This window comes from Rhinoraja longicauda, chromosome 6 (assembly GCF_053455715.1).
Source record: "Rhinoraja longicauda isolate Sanriku21f chromosome 6, sRhiLon1.1, whole genome shotgun sequence".
NCBI lineage: Eukaryota > Metazoa > Chordata > Chondrichthyes > Rajiformes > Arhynchobatidae > Rhinoraja > Rhinoraja longicauda.
Window position 1 is genome coordinate 16,148,706 of NC_135958.1, and position 19,015 is coordinate 16,167,720.

The window sequence follows — 19,015 nt, forward strand, 5'->3', positions numbered from 1 at the left end:
ACACTCTAGAATCAAGTTCACGCAACCCTTGGTAGTAAGCTACAGTAAGCTGACTATGTTTGTGTTTGAAAATCTTTGCTGTGTTCCAAAGTATGGCTCGTTCTCTAAAGCTCGTAAGAGGATGGAGTGTGGAACTCGGCTATAATACAAAGGCCCTCGAGTAACCAGCATTTTGAATATGGAAGACCATGCATACAAAGGATCATCCTTCATAATTTTCAACCACCATCCCCTCCATTTTAAGTGCTGCTTTTTGACAATGTGGATGACTCTTCTGTCTCGGACAAATCCTCCTCTTTTCATGATAATTAACCGTGACTGCAGGAAATGCAGCATCTGTCCTTTTCATCTTTCTGTCTTCTCACCATCCAGGGACCCAAACAATTCATGCAGGCGAAACAATGGTTCATATGCATTTCCTCCAATTCAGTGTTTTGCTTTTGATGTGCATTGCCTTTGATTTTCACAATGTGATTTCCTCTACGTTGGGTAAAGTAAACATTTGGGTTGGGTGATCACTTTGCTGAAGACCTCCATTTAGTCTGTAAGAATGACCAAAAGCTTTCAATCATTAATCACCTGAATTCTCCATCCCACGCCCACTTTGTTCTCTCTGTCCAAAATAGCACCTTATCTTCCACCCTAGTACATTAAAAGCCATTGGTGCATAACATTGAATTAACAATTTCTGGTATTAACAAATAATCTAATTTTGTATTTCAATCCTTTTTCAATTTATTTTCTGCTTTTCCAATTGCCTGTTTTTAAAAAAAGGAATTGTTATCTTGCAAATGCTGGTCTGCACCCTTTTTCAGATGTTCCCTCTGTTTTCCACCCCAAACTTTCATGGCAATTGTTTTCTCACTTTTTGAGTTCCGATGAAGGATGCTTGTCTTGAAATTTCATCTCTGTTCCTCTCTCCACTCAGGCTACTTGGCTATCTTTTTGGTAATTGAAACACTTGGAATAAAAGGAAAGCACTTTGATTCCATGCCCACCAATTCCTGACTTAGTGTGACTTTTGCCCTTTTTAAAAGTCATATCACATGAAGTAACTTTATTGTTCTCTCTTTGCAGGAGAATTGTGATGTTTTCCTGCCACCCGTGGACTCAAACTGGCAGGTACAGTACACTTATCATTTTTAACATTGCAATCCAGGAGTTTTCTGTACTATTGATATTTTGATTCCTAGAAATTGCAGTAAAAGCTGCTAAGCTGTACAGCACAGAAACAGGCCCTTTGGCCTAACACGTCTATGCCGATGTAAAGGAGCCCACATTGTGTGTACTGAATGGAATAGACGAGGTTGGAAGAAGTGCATGTCCCACTGTCCCACTTGGAAAGTTGCTGGGATCCCTGGATGAAAGTGGGGGAGGAGATGTAGGGATGGGTGTTGGATCTCCTGTGGTTTCAGGAGAAAGTGCCTGGGGAGGAGATGGATTGGGTGGGAAGAGATGAGCAGACCAAAGGATTGGGGAGAGTGTGGTCTCTGAGGAAAGTGGAATGGAGCGAGGAATGAGAGGATGAGACTGGTAGAATCATGTTGAAGGTTGCAGAAATGTCAGAGAATGATGTGTTGCATACAGAGACTGGTGAGGTGAAAGGTGAGGATCAAGGGAACTCTATTGTTGACCTGTCAGGGGGGAGGAGTAGCGAGAGTAGAACTGCTGGACACACAGGAGATGCAGATTAGGGCTCCATCAAGAACAGCGTGGGAAACCACGTATACTTAAAAACGAGGACATCTCGGATGTCTTTGAGTGATGGAGTGCGATGGAGACAGAAAGATTTGAATCCCTGGATCGAAAATAGGAAATGCTGGAAATACTAAGCAGGTGACTATTCATAAGACTGATTCAAAGTCATTGACTGAAAAGGTTAGCTGATACTCTTCCTCATATGTCGCTTACATGCATTTTTTCCTGCCGACACTTCAGATTTTTAGCTTCCAGACTATTTATTTGGCTTTCCTATTACTTTAATTTAAAAGGGGGTAATTTAAATGTTTTTTAAAAATATCAAGGGTGATTCATTACACTGATAATGATGCACTATTTCTTTTGGTTGGAGTTTCTATGACCAGCAGACTCAGTGTTAAAAATTAGAGCTAAGCCTTTGACGATTAAGGTTGTGTAGTTATGTAGTTGGAATTTCTCGATGGAACTTTTGCATATGGATGCTTGGCAATATCAGGGCGTCTGATATTTTAGTCACTGTTGGTAAAACAATAATTTACATAATAAATTAATTATAAAAATATTGATGCATTCTCACCTCCAATTATGAACCAAAGCTTAATAGACATTGCCGGAATAAGGTGAATATTCAGTCTGACACTCCGAGTAATTCTAATGTTTATTCCATAATTGGTAAGAGTTTAGTTTCCAATATGGAAAGCAAGCACGAGTTTCTAATGCATTTCTATTTGAATGTCACGTCTTAAATTAACACTCGCCACAAGTGCCATTATACTTGGTCCCAGCTTCCACGTGCTAATTAGATCTTTTTATTTTGGATAACTCACTGGCTTCAAATAAATAATTTAAAAAACAAGTATATTTAGAAAATGACCAATGCGTTCTGAAGAAAACAAAATAGCTTGTGTTTAATACCTAACGGAACTTCCACAGCTAATGGTCTTGTTTAAAAGTGTAGTCACTGTATATTCCAATAAAAGTAGCAGCTAGTTTGGACACAACTAGCACCCAGAGACGATACAGTGTTAGTGAACAGATGTGAAAACTGGAGATGCAACACAATAATTGTACTGTAAATTTGTTATCTTCAAGTTCTAATCTGTTTTGCACTGTTTTTACCTTGATGGTAACCATTAACAATGTCTGATTTTATTACCTGCATTTATATTTGTATAATAAAACTGAACTCTGGTTGATACACAGATAGTGCTACTGATAACAGTGTAGGAAAAAACTGCAGATGCTGGTTTAAATCGAAGATGGACACAAAATGCTGGAGTAACTCAGCGGGACAGGCAGCATCTCTGGAGAGAAGGAATGTGTGATGTTTCGGATTGAGACCCTTCTTCTGAAGATCCCGAAGGAGAAGTGTCTTGACCAGACACATCACCCATTCCTTCTCTCCAGCGATGCTGCCTGTCCTGCTGAGTTACTCCAGCATTTTGTGTCTATTAATAGTGTTGGATTAAAGGGACCATTAAAGGGAAATGTCATTGGCTAGCGAGAAAACATCTGCTCTGGTACCAAGAGTATGAATCATTAGTTGGAGTTATCGTTACCAAGATTGGTTGACCTAGGAGGTCCATGAAAGCATAGTTTCATGTGGTGAATTGTATGCTGACGCTTTGTTTTGTCTTCTTGGCAGCATTGAATGTTTCTTTCCCTTTCCTGTTGTTGGAGTATTGTATCCATCTCTGGACAACACAATTGAGGAAGGATGTGAAGGTTCAGCAAGGCCTTTGGTGAGGTTGCAGAAGAAAGTTACTGGAATGGTTCCAGGATTTGGGATTACACTGGAGATATTGTTCGCCTGGGTGAAGGCTGGCAAAAACATTGATATCCAATTAATACCATGAAGAGTTTACACGAGTAAATAAAGAGAACGTTGCTTATGGGTGGTGGTTGTCAATAACAAGGGGACTAGAAATCTAAATAACTTGTTAACAAACCAGAGGTAATATGAAGAAGATTTTTATACCTTAAGGGGTTAGGGTTTATAATACTCTGGCCTGTGACTTGGACGATGGACGTTCAGTAGTTGGCAGTTATATAATTTAAGGAGAACACAAAAACAAGAATGTGAAAATGCAGGGCAGGAAAATGTGTAGAAAGGAAATGCAGATCAAAAGCTGCAGAAAAAAAGCTGGAGTAACTCAGCGGGTCAGACCGCATCTCTGGAGAAAAGGAACAAGTGATGTTGCGAGTCAGAAGAAGTAGTTTCAAGAAGGATCTCGACCCGAAACGCCACCTATTTATTTTCCCCAGAGATGCTGTCTGACCCGCTTAGTTACTCCAGCTTTTTCTGTCACTGGAGGGCAGGAAGTTGGATTAACCAGATTATTCCTTGAATGGGCTTGTACACGCAAAGGATTGAATGACTTCTGTACTGGTTTTGCGCATGGGAGATCATGTCTCACAAATTTGATTTGAGTTTTTTGAAGAAGTAACCAAGCAGTTTAATGAGGGCAAGGTGATAATCACAGTCAATGTAGGCCTTCAGCAGGGCCTTTGGTAAGATTATGCATGGAGGAAGGTTCTGGAAAGTTAGGATCCAAGGAGGGCTAGCTAATAAGATGTGTCATTGGTTGGATGGTAGGCAGCATGGGGTGATGGTGGAACATTGTTTTTCAGACTGGATGCCCGTGACTAATGTGCTTCCGGGGGTCTGTGCTAGGCCCATTTTTGGTTGCTATCTACATTAATGATTTGAATGAGAATGTCCCAAGCTTAGTTAGCAAATTTGCAGAAGACACTAATATAACAATTTTGTAGACAGTGAAGGTAATCAGGAATTGCCTTGTGACCTTGATCAGCTGAGTAAGTAGGACAAGAAATGGCAAATGGAATTTAATTTGGATGTGTAAAGTGTCGGATTTTGGGAATAAAGAACTAAATGGCATAGGATTTATGTGAGTGGGAAAAGATTTAACATGAACGTGAGGGGTAACTTTTTTCCACACGGGGTGGTATGCATATGGAATGAGTTGTCAGAGGAAATGGTTAAGGCATGTGCAATAACACCATTTAAAAGACATTTGGACAGGTACATGGATGGGAAGCTTTTAAATGTACAGTTGCTCCTCAACTTACGATGGGGTTACATTCCGATAAACCCATCGTAAACCGACAATATTGTAAGTCGAAAATGCATTTAAATACACCCAATCACGTGACTGGAAGCTCCCTGCCGCTCCCTGCCATTGCCCAGTGTTTGTAGCATCGCCAAGTTGAAATATCGTAAGTCGAAGCATCGTAAGTTGAGGAGCATCTGTATATGGGTCATAGGTGAGAAAATGGGACTAGCTTGGATGGGCATCTTGGTGAGCAAGGTTGGGTTGTGCGAAAGGACCTATTTCCGTGCTGTATGATCCTGAACTGCTGATTTTGTGACGCACGAGAGGATAGTTTAACAACTACTGATAGTCTTGTAGCTTACACAAAAGATGAATGTGGGTAGGCTATTTAAGCATTGTGCACATAACTGTACTCTATTTCATTTTCCCTAACTGATCATCGTATTCAGTTCCCAGCATTGCCTTTGGATAATAATCAATGGCTTTGGTGCCTCCTTATTATTGCCAGACTTCGGTTACAACGTTTTGTGGACTGAGATTACCCTTGAGATTTATTTTTCCTTCATATTGTTACTTGATTCAGTCGGCACAATATTAAATTTCTATTACAAGGTTAAATTAGTACATGTTCAACATAGTGATTTAAAAAAGCATGTCCTTCTGTCCTGTTGAACATATTGTTTCTGTTAAATCTATAAATGGTAGAGAGAATTTCTCCAGTGTCCAAAACTACAGAGTGGACATATGCAAATATGATATCCTAGAACCTTCACGGGTTAGTAATTTAACATTTGTTTCCTCCCTTTGAATTAAGTGAATGTATTCTGATTGCCTTGTATATTCTTAGATTGTTTTTTGTACAGAAATTGTAGATAGTATCCAAAGTCTTGAACCTCAAGTAACTGTATACAGAAGTTGCGAGGCTTTTAAAGATATTTTTAAGACACATTATTCTGATTGGCTTCCTTCACAAGGGAAATGTATGGGAGGTGAGGTGCAATGTTGCAGTAACAAAGAATGAGAATAGTATTGGGGTAGTGATGCAACATGTTCAACACATTTTTCGCTTAGACAGGTTCTGCTGTAGTTCTGTGTTCAGATGTAAATAGTAGTGTTTCCCACGATTGGTATTGGGATGTCATTCTTTTTACATAAATTATTTGGGTTTAAACTTTGAGTGAATAATATTAACTGTTGATAGCAAAAATAAGGGGTATTCTATTAAAATATATGCAAAGACAGAACATCATGGATTGCTTACAGAAAGGGGAAAATTTTAGAAAGCACAGTCTAATACAAGTAAATGCAAATTGTTGCACCATTTAAAAATAATAGAAAATCTATATATTACTAAACCTCTCATCTTGTATATTCGTATATTTGTTTGTACGTAAATATATTTATACCCGAAATACAGCCAAAACGGTGCACGATAGCGCAACAATTTTAGGCTCACCTTACTCACCATTGGCCTGCGGTTCAAATGGTTGTTATATTTTAAAAGTTATTCACTTTTTAAACTTTAATAAATCGCTTTTCCACTTGCCCTGCCCATCAGCCGCACTTGCGCTGTAATATGTCAGTATTCAACGTCACAATAGGAACCCAACGGGTCCGCACCTGTGCAGTTGGGCCCGTTGATCTAATACAGATGCTCCCCGACTTACGATGTTTCGACTCACGATATTTTGACTTTGCGATGGTGCAAATGGCAGCAACCCCGGGGCGGGGGGGGGGGGAAGAGCAGGAGGAGGGGGGAGGGGGAGGGAGGAGGGGGGGTTGAGCGGGGATGGAGTGTGGGGAGCAGTGGGGGATAAGGGGGGTTGAGAGAGGATGGAGTGGGTGAGTGGGGGGGAGGGGAAGGGAGGGAGTGGGGGAGGGTAGGGTTGGGCCCAATGGTTCCACACTTTTCTAGTAAGTAATAAAACTCAATGGGATTGAGAATGGGAATGCAAGTGATCAAATTTCCTGCCTTATTTTGCCTTTCCACTAGATTTATCTTTGTTTTCTGTTGAAGTACTCAAAAACAGTTTGTTGTTTAAAATTCCCTGTAATACAAGAATGAATAAAGACATTGAGGAGATAACTTTTGAAGTACTGTTCTGGTGTACGCTATAAAGATAAATACTGGAGACAAATAGTTCTCAATAGGGATAAAGGTTTGCAGCTTAATGAAAAAAAATCTATTCTACTGTTCTTTGAAGAAAAATGTTATGGAAAATCTAAAGAACATGTTCAAATTGTGAAAGTTAGAGGATAAACACAGGTAGTTCTGCTGTAACATGTCTTTCCACAAAATAAATAGGATTTAATGACTTGGGGAACCTTTTTGTATTCCATGGGTCTAATTTCCACCGGGTGGCACCAGCAATGGCTGCCTTGCCAACAGTCTGTCTGTCCCTTCTTTGTGTTTTAATTGTATGTGTTAAATGTATGTTTTTAATGTTCTTTAGCTTGTTTTATGTGGGGGGAGGGTTGGGGGAAACTTTTTCTAATCTCTTACCTTGACGGAGATGCGATTTTTTTTTTTTTCTGTATCGTATCTCCGCCTGCACTGAGGCCTAACATCGAGGAGTTGCCGGCCTTTGCTGGAGACCAACTTTTAATAGTTCCACCACGGGGAGCCTGCGGGACTTTAACATCGCAGAGCCGCGATCCCTTTGCCAGGGATTGACCTCAATATCAAAATTTACAGCTGATATAAATTTGGGGATTATGACCAACACTAAAGAAAAATGCAACCAACAGAATGGTATTAAAAATTAGGAACACTGGAACACCAGCTTTGTTGGGGCTTTGGAGGATGGCTGAAGATATATCAGGGAAACTGAAGGCTTGAAGGCACTGATCAGGGTCTAGCTCTTGGTCACTTAGTGGTGTTAGGGAATTGAGGCAGTACAGGGTCTGAAGCAAAGTCCTGACCTGAAACATCACCTATTTTCTCCAGAGATGTTGCCTGACCCACTGAGTTACTCCAGCACTTTGTGTATCTGATTGAGGCAGTACAGTTTGGAGAGGGAAGGGTATTCCTCCAAGAACAGAGGACACATATAGGACCTAACTTAGTGAGATCACTGTTGGATGCAGGGCTATCAAAAATTGAAAAAGACAATGGCATTGAGGAATTGCATCTCTTGAAGTTTCAAATGCATAAGTGTGGTAATGGTTGGGAAGTGTCCCATTAAACTTCTGGATTGTTGAGAAGCAAAGCTGAACTACACCTTTCAATTTCTAGACTAAGACAGTTCTAAAATGGACATCTCTTCATTCAGAGAGTGGTTAAAAAATGGAACTTGATTCCAGTGGAAGAGGTTGAAACAAATGAGTTAGATGGCTCAAAAGAAAACTAGATGAATGCATGAGAGAAATGCAAATCGCAAAGCATGTTAAAAGGTTGAGGTAAGGTCAACAGAATTGAAGGAGTCTCATGGGATTTAAATATTCACACACTCTTGTACACTCCCACACTGAAATGCAAACATGCACTGAGCCAAACTGGGTAGATTTACATCTGATTGACAAGGTGCAGTTAAAACTCCAGTATTATTTTTCAGCAGATTTATGGAAGTGAAAATGAGACAGTTCCTGGATTGGTAGCTGGTTGCCAGCACTAAATTTACATGCAAACATAAAATCTAAAAAAGTTCTGTTATAACTACGATGTTGCCATCGCTGTTAACATGTATGTGTACTTGGTAAGTACATGTAAGTTCCAGGTGGTGTTCAAATTTAAGCATATTAATGACAGAAATGTATGCTTAGCACAGATTTGATTACGAGAAGAGGCAATTAGTGGTAGCAGGGTCTGGAGAATGAATCTATCATATCTACATGGGGCACTGAGGCCTCAAAGCCATTATTCCCTCAGTCAGTATTACTGTAATCGAACTGTTCAAGCAGATTGGTCAATCGCCTGACAACACTCAAGTTGTTTTGAATGAAGTCCTAGAGGGAATATCAACATGGGTGACTTTTTCAATACAATTCACATCAAATATGCAAAAGCTCCGAGCTATTTTGTGTGAGGTTGGAGGGGGGTATTGATGGGTTAGGCTGGAGGCATGAATTATGGTGACTTTTTCAGTTAATTACTATAGTTACTCTGTCAATGAGTTAGCTAAATTAATGCAAGAGTTTTCAATTGGTTAGTTACCTAAAAGCACAGCTATTAATCACAGCAGTGAAGCAACAACAACTTCCCAAACCAGATGAATTCTGGCAGATTGAATCAGCACCAGGCAAACACATTGCTGTTGTTATCAGGAAGGAAGAAGGTGTGGTGAAAATTAGGCATCCTTGTTTGATCTGTTATTGCTCTTTATTTAAATCAATGAATATTTTATTCCACTTTTCCTTCTCCCACCAAAATTCCAAATCAAACCAGATGAAGCCTGGTGTCCTTTGCTCACTCTGTGATTTTAGGTTCCATTTGTTGGCTCACACCTACAAGTGATCATAAGGTACATTTGTGAATTTTGATGTAATGCATATCTTTGAAATGATGTTTGATTAAACTCTCTTAAAAAGCATGATATTAAAGGCATCATTTGGGTACGTCATGTGGTATAGGAACCAGAAAATAATAGTAAATGGCTTTTTCAGACTAAAAAAAAAAAATGCAGCAAAAAATATGGCATTGTATTGGAACCTACACTTAATTTCAGGGAATCTATTTTGAAATTGGGGAAATGTAATCATCTCAAAATAAAAAGACAGTGGAAAAACTTCAAGAGAAACTTTGAGGGAGGGAGAGCAGCCAGACGTCACTTGTAGATTGGTACAAATTATATCGGTAGGAGAAGACATGAGGTCCTGCAGAGTGAATATAAGGAGTTAGACAAAATGTTAAAAAACAGATTTCAAGGATAGTAATCTTCGGATTACTCCCAATGACACATGTTAGTGAGGATAGGCGGGAGCATGTTCAGGAAGGTTTATCATATCATCATATCATATATATACAGCGCGGAAATAGGCCTTTTCGGCCCACCGTCCGTGCCGCCCAGCGATCCCCATACATTAACACAATCCTACACCCACTAGGGACAATTTTTACATTTACCCAGCCAATTAACCTACAAACCTACTTAGGGAATATGTCTAGGTCCCTACAATGGAGAGGGCAAAGCTTGATTTCCTGATGGGTAATTGGGTATTGCAAGCGACTGAGCTTTTTAGTACCAGCAATCGCAGTTCAATTAGCTTTAAAATAGTTACTGATATGGACAGGGTTGGTCCACAAGTTAAAGTTCTAAATTTGGGCATAATCGACATTGAATAGCAGTTGACAGGAGCTTGCAAAGTTGATTGGAGACATTGGTTTGTGGGTAAAGAGATGTCTGGAAAGTGGGATGTTTTTAAAATTTAATAGTGAGAGTTCAAGTTATGCATGTTGCTGTTAGAGTGAAGGGCAGGGCAGATGGGAGTAAGAAACCCTCTCATCGATGTCGAGATAAATGGAAATTGATGCTCTGGAGGCATGGGGTAGGCAATAAAGGAGGCATGGGGTCAGGTACAGGCAGCTGGAATTAAGTGTATTCCTGGAGGTGTATAGGACCTTGAGGAACATAAGAAGAAAATCCGGTGGGCATGAGATTTTATGCGTATGTTAAGGGGAAAAAGCTAACTAGAGAGAGAATAGGGCCTCTCAGAACTTATAGTAGTCATCTATGTGGGGAGCTGCAGAAGATGGGCAAGAACCTCAATGAATATTTCTCCTCTCTTTTTACTGCAGAGAAAGACATGAAGACAGGGAACTTGGAATAGAAAATGGAGATGTCTTTAGGATAGCCAGTATTACGGTCAAGGAGTTGCTGGGTGTCCTAAGGTGTATGGTGAGGTGCCAGAGACTGATGGGTGGCTTATGTTGCGGAGAAAAACATGGGAAATGTAGACCAATAAGTCTAGTGCCTGTGGTAGGAAAGCTGTTGAGGAGGATTTTCAGGATTCTGAGGGCCAAGATACAGTGCATTCAGAAAGTATTCAGACCCCTTCACTTTATCCACATTTTGTTATATTACACCCTTATTTTAAAATGGAATAAATTCATTTTTTATCATCAATCTACACACAATATCCCATAATAAAAAAAGCGAAAACAGGTGTTTAGAAATTTTTGCAAAGTAATTAAAAAGAAATAACTGAAATATCACATTTGCGTAAGTATTCAGACCCTTTACTCAGTATTTGTTGAGGCACTTTTGGTAGCGATTACAGCCTTGGATCTCAAGACTTCTTGGGTATGACGCTACAAGCTTGGCACACCTGTATTTGGGTAATTTCTCCCATTCTTCTCTGCAGATCCTCTCAAGCTCTGTCAGGTTGGATGGGGAGCGTCGATGCACAGCTATTTTCAGGTCCCTCCAGAGATGTTCGATCGGGTTCAAGTCTGGGCTCTGGCTGGGCCACTCAAGGACATTCACAGACTTGTCAAGAAGCCACTCCTGCGTTGTCTTGGCTGTGTGCTTAGGGTCGTTGTCCTGTTGGAAGGTGAACCTCCGCCCCAGTCTGAGGTCCAGAACGCTCTGGAGCAGGTTTTCTTCAAGGATCTCTCTGTACTTTGCCCCGTTCATCTTTCCCAGATCCTCACTAGTGTCCCAGTTCCTCTCGCTGAAAAACATCCCCACAGCATGATGCTGCCACCACTATGCTTCACCGTAGGTATGGTATTGGCCAGGTGATGAGCAGTGCCTGGTTTCCTCAAGACGTGATGCTTGGCATTCAGACCAAAGAGTTCAATCTTGGTTTCATCAGACTAGAGAATCTTGTTTCTCATGGTCTGAGAGTCCTTTGGGTGCCTTTTGGCAAATTCCAAGCGGGGTGTCATGTGCCTTTTACTGAGGAGTGGCTTCTGTCTGGCCACTCTACCATAAAAGCCTGATTGGTGGAGTGCTGCAGATATAGTTGTCCTTCTGAAAGGTTCTCCCATCTTCACAGAGGAACTCTGGAGCTCTATCAGAGTGACCATCGGGTTCTTGGTCACCTCCCTGACCAAGGCCCTTCTCCCCCGATTGCTCAGTTTGGCCAGCTGTATGAAGGGTCCTGGTGGTTCCAAAGTCCTTCCATTTAAGAATGACGGAAGCCACCGTGTTCTTCAGGACCTGCAATGCTGCAGAAGTTGTTTTATATCCTTCCCCAGATCTGTGTCTCCACACAATCCTGTCTCCGAGGTTTACGGACAATTCCTTCGTCTTCATGACTTGTTTTTTGCTCTGACATGCACTGTCAACTGTGGGACCTTATATAGATAGGTGTGTGCCTTTCCAAATCATGTCCAATCAATTTAATTTACCACTGGTTTACTCCAATCAAGTTGTAGAAACATCTCAAGGGTAATCAATGGAAACAGGATGAACCTAAGCTCAATTTTGAGTGTCGTAGCAAAGGGTTTGAATACTTATGTAAATGTGATATTTCAGTTATTTCTTTTTAATTACTTTGCCAACATTTCTAAACACCTGTTTTTGCTTCTTCAATCTGGTGTATTGTGTGTAGATTGATGATAAAACAAATGAATTCAATCCATTTTAAAATAAGGCTGTAACGTAACAAAATGTGGAAAAAGTGAAGGGGTCTGTAAACTTTCTGAATGCACTGTATATACATTCAATTGCAAAGATGGGTTATTAGGGATAGTCAGCATGGCTTTGTGCATGCGGGGTCATGCCTCATGAATTTGATTACGTTTTTTTTTGCAGATATAACCAAGAAGGTTAATGAGGACAGTGTCATAGATGTGGTTTATATGTGCTTTAGCAAGGCCTTTGATAAAGTTCTACATGATAGGCTGCTCTAAGGTTAGATCGCATGGGATCCATGGAGTGCTATTTAACTGGATACAGAATTGACTTCATGGTAGGAAGCAGAGGGTGGTGGTGGATGGTTGTTTTTTGGAATGGAGGAATGTGACTGGTGGTGTGCGTCGGGGATCGGTGCTGGGTCAATTGCTGTTTGCCATCTATATCAATAATTTGGAAGAGAATGCACAAGGCATGATCAGTAAGTTTGCAGATAACTTTAAAATAGGGGTAGACTGTGAAGATGGTTATCAAGAATTACTGTGGGATTTTGCTCAGTCGGGGAAGTGGGCCGAGCAATGGCAAATTAGTTCCGTTCGTATGTTAGGTGTTGCAATTTGGGATGTCAAACAGGCAGGAGCTTCACAATGAATGGTAGAGCCCTGAGGATTTTTGTAGAACAGATGGATGTAGGAGAACAAGCATTTTGTTCCCTGAAAGTGGCATTGTAGGTAGATAGGGTGGTGAACGCTTTTGGCACATTTGTCTTCATCAGTCAGGGAATTAAGTATGGAAGTGGAACGTTTTGTTACACTTATACAAAACACTGGTTTGGCCTCACTGGGAGTATTGTGTTCAGTTTGGTCACCCTGGTATAGGAAAGATGCCAAAGATGGCAGTGAAGAAAGCGAATGGAATGTTGGCCTTCATAACAAGAGGAGTTGAGTATAGGAGCAAAGAGGTCCTTCTGCAGTTGTACAGGGCCCTAGTGAGAACGCACCTGGTCTCCAAATGTGAGGAAGGATATTCTTGCTATTGAGGGCGTGCAGCGTAGGTTTACTAGGTTAATTCCCGGAATGGCGGGACTATCATATGTTGAAAGACTGGAGCGACTAGGCTTGTACACACTGGAATTTAGAAGGATGAGAGGAGATCTTATCGAAACGTATAAGATTATTAAGGGGTTGGGCACGTTAGAGGCAGGAAACATGTTCCCAATGTTGGGGGAGTCCAGAACAAGGGGCCACAGTTTAAGAATAAGGGGTAGGCCATTTAGAACTGAGATGAGGAAAAACTTTTTCAGTCAGAGAGTTGTGAATCTGTGGAATTCTCTGCCTCAGAAGGCAGTGGAGGCCAATTCTCTGAATGCATTCAAGAGAGAGCTAGATAGAGCTCTTAAGGATAGTGGAGTCAGGGGTTATGGGGAGAAGGCAGGAACGGGGTACTGATTGAGAATGATCAGCCATGATCACATTGAATGGTGGTGCTGGCTCGAAGGGCCGAATGGCCTCCTCCTGCTCCTATTGTCTATAAGCTGGAAAGGGTGCAAGAAGATTTACAAGGAAGCTGCTAGGACTTGAGACCTGAGATATTGGGCAAGCTAGTACTTTGTTCCTTTGAGCATAGGAGTCTGATTTTAAAGAGTTGTATAAAATCATTTGGACATGAATAGGAAAAAGTTTAAAAGGATATGTGCCAAACATAGGCAAATGGGACTAGCTCAAATTGGGCATCTTGCTTGGCATGGATGAGTTGGGCCCGAAGGGTCTGTTTCTCTACTGTATGACTAGGATTTACTAAGAGTCGTCAAATGTACAGAGGCCCGGGAGATGCCATTTACTGGGCAAGAATGTGCTGAAGAATATTGGCAATAACCTTCCTGTCCTGCAGCCTCCTCCAAGTATCATCCAAGACTGGGATCCCGACAAGAATCGTGAAATCTCAGAAAAGTTAGCCAAGGACCGCTGATGATTTTGCCAATCCCTCTGATGCATGGGGTCCCTTTCAGTCCAATAGTGAAGTATAACTGTGCTGAGTTCTTTGAGGAATTTGCCAACTGAACTTGTGACTGCTTTGTTCAACTAATATATCAAAGAAATAGTCATGATTTTGTACATAATTGACTGTGAGAGAGGAAGTGGAGGAAAAATGACCTGGCACGGGAACAGCAAGACCATTCATATGCATCGAGTGCCATGGCTGAGAGGTAATTTACAATTTGGAATTTGATTTGCTTTAACTTTATAAATTTAAGTTTTGGAGTTCTATTTGATTTTTTAAAATTGTAATGAATTATTTTTTAATTTTATGAGCTGACACCTTTACCCTTTTGCAGCCATTTTATAGAGAAGGTTTGTCATTGGGATTATCGTGGCCATAGACAATTGGGACCTTAGCAGAAAATCATCATGAGGAATCTACAAAAAGGCGCATTCATATTTTTTCTGTCTGTCAGTAGCAACTATTGGGATGCATTGCTGGTGAATGTAAAGTGATGTCCTTTGGAAAGATCAGTAATGAAAAGCAGTGGCCTGGAAATTGTAATGTGTCTGATAGATTGGGCACAGGGCGCCCACTATGTTTTTGTGCCCAGCAGAAAATATCAGTCTTGGATTAGTCAAAAAGCTTTCTGTGTAGTTGAATAGGTCTTTCACTGCAAACCTTTAGGGGTGACAAAGAAGGAAGTGATGGTGGAAGCAGATGGTGGGTGGATTGTGGAGAGAATCGAGGTTAGAGAGGATTGTGGAAGAAAGGAGAGGATTGAGTATGGGGGGGGGGGGGAGTGAAATTAAATTGTTTGATGCAAGGCGGGATGGCAGGGTTGAATCAGGTAGTTAAAAGGATGCATGTTGGTGGAATTGATTAGGGAGACAAGTTGGGTTGGGGTTTTGGCAAATTATTAATATTAAGAGAGGTGTACTTAAAGATATAGGCAGGGATGGGTAAATTCTCCAGGAGTAACCCAGGGAAAGTCAAATTTCTAAGTAATGCTGAAAATGTAGTTATGGTGTTTCTTCAGTGTCTAAAACTTAGGCTATTTATGAGGGGCACAGGAAATGTAGATAGCGAGAGCTTTTCCCCATAATGGAGCTGTCCATTGAGTGTTCCTCTGAGTGCAGATAGACACAAAAAGCTGGAGTAATACAGCGGGTCAGACAGCATCTCTGGAGAAAAGGTAAAGTTTATGTTTCAGGTCGAAAACCTTCTTCAGATTCGTCTCGACCTGAAACATCACCAATTCCTTTTCTCCAGATGTTTGATCCGCTGACTTACTCCAGCTTTCTGTGTCTATCCTTGGTTTCTGCAGTTCTTTCTGACACATTTCCTGTGAGTGCAGCCTCCACCAAACACTGGACAACATAATGCAGCCTCCAGCAATCATGGATACACACTCTGGTTAACTGCACATTCTGCAGGGTTCAATCTCTGTTAAACACCTGGGTGCACATAGTACTGCATCTGGTAATCGCAACACAGCATTGTATAAGTGGGGATAATCACTAGGTACTGTATAGGTAAACACCTATCAGCTGCATTCTACGGCCTATGATGAGCACCAGGTTATGTTTGGTGAAGCCTGATCAACAACAACATTCTCCATTCTCCAGTCCTCACCCTTGATAATCACTCCATCCTGTGTGTTTCAGCCATCTTATGACCACCAGTTATGCATGCTGAGACCACAATAAACATTTTGAACTGCAGAGTGTTATCCCTGGTAACATGTACTGCATTGTACATTACCAGATAAACACAATTCTGTATGGTATCGTCCCAGTAATCACTCAGTTCTGTCGGGCAAAGCCCCTATATTTTTCTTATGATATGGAAAGTACCCATTTGACCCAGCAAGTCTTTACTGGCTGTCTGAACAATTCCATTCCTGCACTTATTTCTCTATAATCTTATCTGATAAGTGCTAGCTTCTGGGTGGTACAGCATTCATTAAATTGGTCAGTTCATAGTGCAAGCCTTGAGAATCACTAGTTTCTCACGATATGGAACCTAATTAATGTTACTTTATGTGCTGTGCCATTTCAGATAAAGGCTTTGGTCTGCATCATATCGTTCCTGATAAACAGTGGGATCTGTGTAGTGCCAACTCTGATAATCACAGAGAGGCATTGTATAGTCTGATGAGCCAAACATTGTGCATAGTACAGCCCCTAATTATTACTGGTTCTACATTTAGTACCCCAATACACATTAGCTTCTGCATGATAAACACTATACAAGATGCTGCAAGAGTATAAGAAATAGAAGCAGAAATAGACCATTCTACTTCTTGTACCTGTCTGCCATTCAATAAGATCATAGTAATCTTTATCAGTGCCATTTATCGTGCACTTACCCATGCCCCTTAATTCCCTAAGTAACCAGAAATATACTAATCTTTACTTGACCACACTCAGCATCGCAATCTCCACAGCTCTCTTGCGTAAATTCCGAAGGTTCAGTGGCTGAAATTTAAAAAAATATTGTCTTGGTCCTGATTAGCTGAGCTTTTTGAAACTGTGAGCCCTGGTTCTAGCCACCCCAGCTGGTGGGAAAAAAAGCATATTTGCCCTGCTAAGCTCCTTTAGAATTTTGTGAATTTCAATTATCACATTTTACTGAAAATATAGGCCGACTCTCCTCAATCTCTTCTCCTATGATGCTCTTGACACCCTAGGAATCAATTCCAGGTTGAATCTTTGTTGTACTCTTAGATTTTTAGTTTTATTTTGGAGATACAGCATGGAAACAGGATCCATACCGACTAGCAGTATCCTACACACTAAGGACAAATGACAATTTACAGAAGCCAATTAACCTACAAACCTGTACACCTTTGGAGTGTGGGAGGAATCCTGAGCACCCGGAGAAAACCCACGCGCTCACAGGGAGAACGTACAAACTCCATACAGGCAGCCCCCCCTTGTGAGGATCGAACCTGGGTCTCTGGTTCTCTAAGGCAGCAGCTCTACCAGTGCGCCACTGTGCTGCCGCTTATTTTCTCCATTGTAAGAATATTTTTCATTGGGCAGGAAGGCAAGTATGGTATTTGATATTTCCAGGTGCATTCTTGCCAGTAATTATGTCAGCGGAGCAAGATTACTTTTCTCTTGCATTCAAGTCTTTTAGCAATAAAAGCCAATGTTCCCTTAACCTTATTTGATTGCTTATCCTCTTTTATGTACTATCCAGTGATACATGTGTAAGATCTGGCATCCCACTGAAAACAACTACTTTCAAACTAGCACCTTCTTAAAATAAAACTCTTTCCATTTTATTTTCTACCAACATGCGTGAAATCTTTGCATTATATTCTGTTTACCATGTTTGTATTCATTCCACTAATGAGTCTTAATCTCCTTGATGTCTCTGTGATCATTCTCACAGTGCATACTGCCAGCTAACTTTGTATCATTAGTAAACTTGTATCATATTATGCTTGATATATTGTACTTTTGCCATATACAATCATAATATATGCTGTATTAAGTGCGCGTAGTGCATCGGGGAGAGCAGCTGCCTCACTCCTGAGTCCCCTGTTTAATTGGACCTTGCATACTGCTCAACTGAGATGAAAGGAAACTAAGTGTAAGAAAATAACTGCAGATGCTGGTACAAATCGAAGGTATTTATTCACAAAATGCTGGAGTAACTCAGCAGGTCAGGCAGCATCTCAGGAGAGAAGGAATGGGCGACGTTTCGGGTCGAGACCCTTCAGGAAACTGTTCTGTATGGTATAGCACCTGAAGGGCATGACACCTGTTGGACGTATTAACACTACTTTTTGCCAGATACAATCATAATAGATGCTTTTTTAGGTGCACATAGTGCATCTGGGAGAGCAGCTGCCTCACTGCCTGAGCCCCCTGTTCAATCGGACCTTGCGTACTGATGCCTCGAGTTTTCACATTCGCCCTGTTCCCTCTGGGTACTTTGATTTCCTCCCACATCCCAAACATTTGCAGGTTGGTAGGTTATTCAGTCGTTATAAATGGCATGTAGTGTGTAGGCGAGTGACAGAATCCGCGGGAGGGGAGTTGATGAGAATGTGGGGATAAAATAAAAATATACGATTAGTGTTAATGAGTGATTAATGGTCAATGCAAACATGATGGACGAAAGAGCCTGTTTCTATGTTGTGTAACTATGACTGGACATTTTGCATGTCACGACTCCTAATAGAAATTACTATCTTTGGTACAGTTCCTGGAAAAATATTTGCTTTCTACATGATTGTAGGTATTGATAAGCATTTAAAATATCTGGTAAACATTCCATTTATTTGTAGCCACCACCTAGTGCTCTATCATGCAGTAGGTAACAATTGCATTATATAGTTTCCAATCTTGTTCCATGGGTTACAGTTTCCTGATAGATATTGCAGAAATTCAGAACCCACCACATCAGATAGGGAATTCAAATTCAGTTAATTAAGCAATCTGGAACTTGGTTAAAAAGGTTAATTTCAGTATTTATGACCACGCGTCTACCAAATTGACATTGGAAATCTATTTGCTTTTGTAATTCCTTCAGAAAAAAAAAAATCTGCTGCCATTTTGTGGGTTGGTCCATACCTGAGTCGGATCCCACAGGATTGGGCTTTCAAGTAGTGAGGTTAAAACTGGATTGTGTGTAAATACCAAAATATAGTCAGAGTGAGTAAGGGTTTCAGTTCTTCCAAGCAGCAAGCTATGATGTCTGACCTCACCAAATGTAATTACCTACTTGTTA

At 40.8% G+C, this 19,015-nt stretch overlaps 1 protein-coding gene across 7 annotated transcripts in view; it reads left to right on the top strand.

Annotated features, from left to right (window-relative positions):
• The window catches only part of ndrg4 (NDRG family member 4), a 111,213-nt gene that overhangs the window by 36,660 nt on the left and 55,538 nt on the right, over nt 1-19,015 (top strand). For all 7 annotated transcript variants that reach the window (XM_078400551.1, XM_078400552.1, XM_078400556.1 and 4 more), the window contains one exon: nt 1,078-1,122. In XM_078400551.1, coding sequence (XP_078256677.1) covers nt 1,078-1,122 — 45 coding nt within the window. The remainder of the gene's footprint in view (nt 1-1,077; nt 1,123-19,015) is intronic.